The sequence below is a fragment of the Aquarana catesbeiana genome, linkage group LG05 (genome assembly GCF_042186555.1).
Source record: "Aquarana catesbeiana isolate 2022-GZ linkage group LG05, ASM4218655v1, whole genome shotgun sequence".
Taxonomy (NCBI): Eukaryota; Metazoa; Chordata; class Amphibia; order Anura; family Ranidae; genus Aquarana; species Aquarana catesbeiana.
The window spans coordinates 382,416,036-382,424,994 of NC_133328.1; the positions used below are offsets into that span (position 1 = coordinate 382,416,036).

Here is an 8,959-nt window from a genome sequence, read left to right on the forward strand (position 1 = left end):
TAAGCACTCAATTACATCTGCTTCCAGATTCACTCATTAGATAACGCATGTTCCCACAAGTGCTCAAAAGATAAGGAACAAGGATCTTCCTATAGTACAGTCATTTTTTTATTTGCTCAATAAAAATACCACTCACATATGGTGTTATAGAACAGTACAATTGTCACGGATAGCATCATCAACACCATAGTCTACCATCACATATTTTGCATGTGTACTATGAGCTAAACATATTAAATATAGCTGCAGCACTTTAATAATATTCATTTCAACTTTTCTTAAGCAAAAGGCTTTTTCAGATCACTTTGGCTGCAACATCTGACTCTTTTTATCTGTGGCAATAGGCCTTAATTGACTGTTGAACATAGCAGCAGCAATGGATCTAAAAGGAAAATGTATTCTTCCAAAATAATACTTATAAAGCTAAAGCCCTCAACTTCATACATATTGGCTAATTGCAATAGAGCTTCATAGTAAAGTTTGTGAGCTGTTTTTTTTCCCAGTACCACTTTGCATTCTCCTCCTCAAGGGTGCATAGCAGTCATGTATCTTCAGCATGCTAATGCAGACTTTTCCTCCTTTCCATCCTGAATGGTGCATAGCAGCAGTGTGACATTTTCTTCTAGCTCAAAAATCCCTAGAAGAAGCAGCATATAAATCAATGTAAAGTGCAAGGTTGCTGAGCCTACCCTTTGAACCCTTTGACAGTAGCCTCATCAAACTGAGAGGAGCCTTTGGAGGCATTCAGGGCCGGTGCTACCACTAGGCAAACTAGGAGCCGCCTAGGGCGCATTGCTGCCTAGGGGCGCCCGGCCGCTGGTTTCCCTCTGCGTCTGCATGCTCTGCAGGCTGCAGCATGTAACTATCTCAGTCTCAGGAAGCTGCTCCGTCCGACCGGTAGTGTAATTAGAGGCGCAGCACAGCACTGGAGCCAGCGCTAGAGGAAGAAGAGCCAAGGCGAAGGGGGTGGAGTCAGGGGTGAAGCCAATGGGGGAGGCAAAATTAGATTTTGCCTGGGGTGTCAAAAATCCCTGCACCAGCCCTGGAGGCATTGGGGTTTATTTACTAAAGGAAAATCCACTTTGCACTACAAGTGCACTTGGAAGTGCATTCGCTGTAGATCTGAGGGGGACATGCAAGGAAAATAAAAAACAGCATTTTAGCTTGCACATGATTGGATGATAAAATCAGCAGAGCTTCCCCTCATTTCAGATCTTCCCCTCAGATCTACAGCAACTGCACTTCCAAGTGCACTTGTAGTGCAAAGTGGATTTGCCTTTAGTAAATCAACCCCACTGTAAACCTCCTACAGTATATAGATCACCTATACCTTTTATGATTATATTGATTGAGAGAGAAAATGTGTCATTTATTTTATGTTTTTTTTTTTTTTTCAGGACTTAAATGTGCTATTGAGTTAGCAGAGCAGATATCGTCCTTCCCCCAGAAATGTATGCGTGCTGACAGAGCCTCTGCCTACTATAGTACCTTTGATGCTGCCAATTTTACAGATGCAATGCAATACGAATTTGACAATGGAGCAAACGTTCTTGCTGAAGAGTCAGTTGCTGGAGCCAGAAGGTTCAGCGCAGGAGAAGGAAGAAAAGGAAAATTGTAGATAAACCTGTGTCTATACTAGTAATGTTATAATAAAGGTGAACTCTAATTTGCTCAAGTAATGCATAGCAATTATGTATTCTGTTGTACAAAGATTTTTTTTTTAATTATTTAGTATCTTTTGAGTTTTCTTAAACAATGTTGGGCCTCATGCACACGAATGGTGAGAAGCTGAAAATATGGTCAGTGTAAAATTCCTGGGCATTTTTATGCACCTGGGGAGTTACAGGTGCCTCATACGGCCTGCCATACAATTAAATGGCTGTACACAGCTGTGCTTTAAAAAAAGCTGATGTTTTCATGATGCATCGGCATCTACCAGCACATACTAGTACAACACATTTTACTAAACAGGAAATTTACTCATTCAGGAATATATATCGTACGTGCATGCATGGGAAAACACAGATTCACCAAAGTTTTGCCGTTTACAAGAGTATGGCCACATACAAACAATTCACTTCTGGAGCAGGCTGTACATGGCACCTCCGGCTCCCTGGGCGTAGAAAATCACCCAGAATTTCACGCTGGTCATAGTTTCAGCTTCTTACTGTCCATGTGCATGAGGCCTGCATTTTATATTCTCATATTTATTCTCATATCAAAATTAAAGTTTTCTTCTCTTGTGTTTTATAATAATTTTGGATTATTATTAAAAGAGTTTATCGCTTTCATTTAAAATTCAGCCAAGCAGTACTTTGGTCTCTTTGTTGGACACTTTTCTGCCAGTTTTATCATAAAGTGATCACGGTTCGCAATCCGTCAGTGTAGACCAGGGTTTCTTAACCAGGGTTCCTCCAATGGTTGCTAGAGGGTTCCTTAAGCAATGACCAATTTTTGCCTCTAAGATAAGTTCCCACTGACACCACTGATCTTTTTAGCTATCTGTAGGGGGGAAATTATTCCCCAAGACCACAGATGTAAGGAACACTCTTCCACTGACCATCACACCAATGTATCATGAGTTGTAGATATATCCATTTTTAACAGGGGTTCCCTGAGACTGAAAGGTTATTTCAAGGGTTCCTCCATGTTGAAAAGGTTGAGAAAGTCTAGTGTAGACTCTCACTGTCGGTGGCAGATTGAGAGCCAGCAGTCATGCACAGGGTTGCTGGCTCTCAAAGAATGGACACTTATTAAGATATCCTTTGCATGGGACATTGTGCTTGTGAACAATATGAAAGCTTTCAGGAAGGGGTTAAAGTATGAGTAAAGGCAAAACTTTTTTTTTTTTTTGTGCAGAGTCGATTTGTATTGCTCTCTTTGTCCTTGTTAGAGATGGGAAGGCCTGGAAAAAAGGAAAAATTTTACTTCTCAATGCAATTCTACAAAAAGTTTTGTTTTTAGATATACTTTAATGTATTATAGTGTGCTATAAACTTGATAATGTTCAGCAATATCATTGCGTAAAGTAGTAGCAATTCTGCACCCATAGTAAGCTCATAAAAGCTAATGATTTCATACAGATACTTTAATATGAGTTAGTGTTTAAATATTTTATGCCATTTTTGAAAACATTTGATAACCAGAACATTATAATACTTTAACCACTTGCTGACCAGTCGCCGTACTTATACGGCAGAAGGTCGGCTCTCCTGTGCGAACCGATATACGTGTACGTTGCTCTGTGCATGTGAGATTGCCCGCGGGGCCGGTGGACTCAACGTCCGCTGGCTGCCCGCGATCGCTGTATACAGAGGCAGAAGGGGAATCTGCCATTGTAAACAAGGCAAATCCCCATTCTGACAGGGAATATCTCAGAGATCTGCTGTTCCCAGTGATCGGGAACAGCTAGCTCTGTCATGTCCCAGGCAGCCCATCCCCCCTACAGTTAGAACACACTGAGGGAACACATTTAACCCCTTGATCGCCCCCTAGTGTTAACCCCTCTCCTGCAAGTGTCATTTATACATTGATCAGTGCATTTTTATAGCATTGATCAATGTAATAATGTCACTGGCCCCTAAAAAGTGTAATTTGGGGTCAGAATTGTCTGCCATAATGTCGCAGTTCCGCTAAAAATCGCAGACCAGTAAAAACAATAAAAATAGGGCTGTTACTGATTAAAATTTTCGTGTTCGATTAATCAATTAAAAAAAAAACAATTAATCGACTAATTTTGATTAATTATAACTCACATACAGATCCAACTACTTTTAGCTGATTTAGCACCGTTGTTATGGCAACGGCCGAAGCCAGACATAGCAGGGCGTGGCTAGGACAAAACACGTCATAAACTCAGCCTCACCATGCCCATAATCTCAGCTTTACCGTGCCCATAATCGCAGCCTCACCTTGCCCATAATTGCAGCCTTACCGTGCCCATAATGCAGTCTCACCGTGCCCATAATCTCAGACTTACCGTGCCCATAATCGCAGCCTCACCATTCCCATAATGCAGTCTCACCGTGCCCATAATGCTGTCTCATTATGTCCATAATCGCAGCCTCGCTGTGCCTATAATTGAAGCCTCGCCGTGCCCATAATGCTGTCTCACCGTGCCCATAATGCTGTCTCACCGTGCCCATAATCGCAGCCTCGCCGTGCCTATAATGGCAGCTTCACCGTGCCCATAATGCAGTCTCACCGTGCCCATAATCGCAACCTCGTCGTGCCTATAATTGCAGCCTCACTGTGCCCATAATGCAGTCTCACCGTGCCCATAATTGCAGCCTCACCGTGCCTATAATGGCAGCCTCACCGTGCCCATAATGCAGTCTTACCGTGCCCATAATGCAGTCTCACCGTGCCCATAATGCAGTCTCATCGTGCCCATAATGCAGTCTAACCATGCCCATAATTGCAGCCTCACTGTAGTCAGTAGTCAGATCAGCTCGTGTGATAGACAGAAAACTGCGTCTATAACACGAGCTGATCTAGGAGGAGGGTGGGACTTTTCTCACAGCGCGGCCAAAGTTTTCACACTCGGCTCCGAGACACACAGTGGGAGATGCCCGCAGACTGTGTATGACATATAGTGGAGGAGGAGGGAGCGGAGCGCTGCGCTGCAGCCACAGCTTGGCCTAAAGTGGCCCCAGGGCAGGTGGCCTGCCGATCAAAAAAATTAACGATTAATTGAGGAATTAATCATTAATTTCCACAGCCCTAAATAAAAAATAAATAAAAGTCCCTAAATCTATCCCATAGTTTGTAGGTGCGATAACTTTTGAGCTAACCAATCAATATATGCGATTTTTGTTTTTTTACCAAAAATATGTAGAATAATACATATCGTTCTAAACTGATAAATACATTTTTTTATATATTTTTTGGGGATATGTATTATAGCAGACATTTTTTTTTTTTAAATTGTCACTCTTTTTATGTTTATAGCGCAAGAAATAAAAAACGCAGAGGTAATCAAATACCACCAAAAGAAAGCTCTATTTGTGGGAAAAAAGGACATCAAGTTTGTTTGTGTACAGGGTCGCACGACTGCGCAATTGTCAGTTAAAGCGACGCAGTGTCATATTGCAAAAAATGACCTGGTCAATAAGGGGACAAATCCTTCCGGGGCTGAAGTGGTTAATGAATGGTTACCTGTATCCTGCTCATCAGCTAAGAGATTACTACAAGTCATTTGGCCTTGTTCACACATGCTTCAGCTTGGTATAAGAACAATGCATTTACAAAGCCTTTTGGCAAGCTTCAAGCAGCTGTAAAACAGCACAGGGACAGTGGCAGGACTCGTAGGCTCCTGAAAGTCCTAATGACTTCTAGTACTAGAACTGCTGGTTGTCAGTGACTGTCAGGGTTCCCCAGTATGGGCCGGTTCACACCACAATGTCTTCGCTCCAGATGCATTTCTGCATGCACGTTTACATGCGTTTTTGGTGCATTTTCCCCCCTCTTCTTCAACTCACCTGAGGACATTTACAGTGCCTTGAAAAAGTATTCATACCCCTTGAAATTTTCCAAATGTTATCATGTTACAACCAAAAACGTAAATGTATTTTATTGGGATTTTATGTGATAGACCAACACAAAGTGGTACATAAATGTGAAGTGGAAGGAAAATAATAAATGGTTTTCAAGATTTTTTACAAATAAATATGTGAAAAGCCCCCCTGAGTCAATACTTTATAGAACCACCTTTCGCTGCAATTACAGCTGCAAGTCTTTTTGGGTATGTCTCTACCAGCTACACAGGTACAATATATACTGTATATGATAGTAATAGTCACATACTGTGTTTATGTTTTCCTAGAGTTCTACTTTAGTGGTACTGACATGAAAGAATGTATGTTACACCTGACAACAACATGATGTAAACTGACTTTTTCTATAGTAAATCTAGACACTGGAGTCAATACAAGGTTTAAATATCTCGTGTTTTTTTTCATAAATTGAATGCAGTTCTTTTCTTTACTTTCTATCAAGTCAAATAAATCATGCCTTACTTAACAAATGTGTTTCCAAATGTGTTTCCATTTCTTTTTTTATGATATTTAGCACCTAAATTACCGGTAATATTATTTATCGTGTTATCAAAATGTTTTTTGAATAGGCTGTAACACACTACAATAAAGGAAGATGGTTCTGTGAATGAGGGCACGCTAAGGCTTCAATTGGGTTAATTTACTAAAGGCAAATAGACTGTGCAGTTGCACCAAGACTTTGTAAATGAGGTAAAGCTTCACTTTGCAAAGAATACCCAATCAAGTGCAAGGAAAATAAAAAAAAAAACAACATTTTTGCTTGCACGTCATTGGATGATGAAGGTCAGCAGAGTTTCTGCTCATTTACTAAGCTCTGGAGCAACTACTCTTGCAAGTGCAATTATACTTTGCAAACTGCACAGTCTATTTGCCTTTAGTAAATAAACCCCAATGCCTCAGTAGGGGGTATTCCTCCACCTTCCTCGTTTGTATGGATGAATTGACTTTTAATTAATCTTCATTTTTAGAAAACATTATTAATTGCAAAACTATCATTCATGTCGAAATTTAATGCAACCCTTGTTATTTATGAGAAATATATTAAATATATTCAGAAAAAAAAGGTCACGTGACATTTAACGCATGCGATAAATGTTAGTGAATTAATCCCACTTTCCCTTTCTCATTTTGTTTTTAAAAATTTCTGGCTGCATATGTAGAGCAAAATATAGATTGTTGCAAAATCATCATTGTTCATATTATTTATTTTTAGACAATTTAGTTTGTAAAGACTTTGAGTGTTGCTATGAGCAACTGAAATATGAGTCTTTCTGGGTTATTCAGTATTCACGAGATAGACAAGATTTGCTAGATGTTTGAATTTCTGAAGAAAAAAAGTGTTCATTTACGTGGGCATCCTTTGGGGTAACTCAGGTCAAGCATTTTCTGTATTTTTCGAGATTGCAGAATAACAAATGTCAGAACATCCATAAGATTGCTCAAATCACTTAGTTCATAATGTGTAATATGTATTCAGTTGACATTTTTTAAGGGTATCATTCAAACAAAATTTAAAGTTAAATATTGAGAGCATTGCTGTAGTATACAAATCTAATCCAGTCTCATTTGTCAATGGTGATGTGAGAACCCCTGCTTGGGACATATGCAAGAAAGTCCAAAACACGCCCACTGCTGGCTTCTTGCTGTCTTTGACACATGGAAAGTCTGATATAAAAAAACAAAACAAAACAAAAACATGGCAGTACTAAGATGTTTTCACATCTACCATTCAGATTTGTACCTGACTGGTTGTAAACCCCAGAAATGAAAAATGAGCAAAGCATATCCTTCTATAGTGTGTACTTGGCTCAACCAAGCACACAGTGTAATTTCTTTCTCCTCTCTTTTACATCTGCTATCTATCATCTGCTATGAGTCACTTCTGACAGTCTATGATACCAAGCAATCCCAAGAGATGCCCCCCCCCCCCCCCCAGCTCACATTGATAGCCTTAGTTGTGCATGTTTCCCTATGAGACTGTGTAGAGGGCATTGTGTCCATTCCCTCCACTCAGGTCTCAGATTACACTCATCCCCCATGCTGTGTAGTATTTGACATCAGATCCCCACCTCTAGTCTTCTGGAGCTGAGAAATGATGTGTAAATTCTGGACTTTGAAGAATTGTGGAGGAAGGAGGGCTCCAGATAAACAGGTACAACTCACGTAGGAGGCTTTGTTTCATCACTGTGTATGGCCTGCGGTTAGTCATTTCACAAGGTATACGAATGGGCTTACAAACACTTTAAATCAGAGTTTCTCAACTCCAGTCCTCAAGGCGCACCAACAGGTCATGTTTTCAGGATTTCCCTCAGATGAAACGGCTGTGGTAATTATTAAGGCAGTGAAACTGATCAAATCACCTGTGCAAAATAGTGGAAATCCTGAAAACATGACCTGTTGGTGCGCCTTGAGGACTGGAGTTGAGAAACACTGCTTTAAATGTAATTGGTGATACAGAATTCTGCGAGTAAGAAAGTTACACAGCACAGGCTTTGGAAATACACTCCCAATGATCCTATTAGGTACTCTTATGCCCTGTACACACTGTAGGATTTTCCGACAACAAAATCCATGGATTTTTCTCCGAAGGATGTTGGCTCAAACTTGTCTTGCATACACACGGTCACACAAATGTTGTCGGAAATTCCGAACGTCAAGAATGCGGTGACGTACAACACGTACGACGAGCTGAGAAAAATTAAGTTCAATAGCCAGTGCTGCTCTTCTGCTTGATTCAGAGCATGTGTGGCACTTTGTGCGTCGGAATTGTGTACACACGCTCTGAATTTCCGACAACAAGTTTTGTTGTTGGAAAATTTGAGAACCTGCTCTCAAACATTTGTTGGTGGAAATTCGGACAACAAATGTTCAATGGAGCATACACACAGTTGGACTTTCCGACAACAAGCTCACATCCAACATTTGTTGTTGGAAAATCCTATCGTGTGTACAGAGCATAAGTATTCATTCTACAGTGGATAACAGGGAACTCGGATTAAAATAAATTGAGTGAACGTTCTGATTTTGGCACCGCTGCAGTGTTTGTTGGATAGCATTAGTAGCTCACTGATTAGTTTCACTTGTTGGATGAAACTGATAATAATAGAGTGCAAAGTACAGTAATAGTAGCTTAGAGTGGGCCTACTAATGATTTGTAATTGGCCTATTCTGGATTACTACTCATTTATTGCTCTTGTTTTGTTATTAAATAAGGCACTGAGGGATAGGACCAGAATGTGTTTAGTTGGCCTTATATCCATAGTATTATACAAATGTGTTTTGCAGCTTTCCAGTACATGAAGTATCTGGCAATTCCAGTAACTCTAAAGTTATAATATCAAGTTAGGTAATTGTGTTTTTGCCAGGTGCTAAACTGAAAACCCTTCTTGCTCTGTATATAGTGG

The 8,959-nt window shown here is 40.3% G+C and overlaps 1 protein-coding gene across 4 annotated transcripts in view; it reads left to right on the forward strand.

Annotated features, from left to right (window-relative positions):
• The window catches only part of LOC141144914 (enoyl-CoA hydratase EchA19-like), a 143,025-nt gene extending 137,000 nt beyond the window's left edge, over window positions 1–6,025 (forward strand). For 3 of the 4 annotated variants that reach the window (XM_073631022.1, XM_073631021.1, XM_073631024.1), the window contains one exon: window positions 1,398–6,025. In XM_073631022.1, the coding sequence (XP_073487123.1) occupies window positions 1,398–1,618 (221 nt within the window). In that variant the 3' untranslated portion in view covers window positions 1,619–6,025. The remainder of the gene's footprint in view (window positions 1–1,397) is intronic. The other variant, XM_073631023.1, reaches the window with a different exon arrangement.
• The last annotated feature ends 2,934 nt before the right edge of the window (window positions 6,026–8,959 follow it).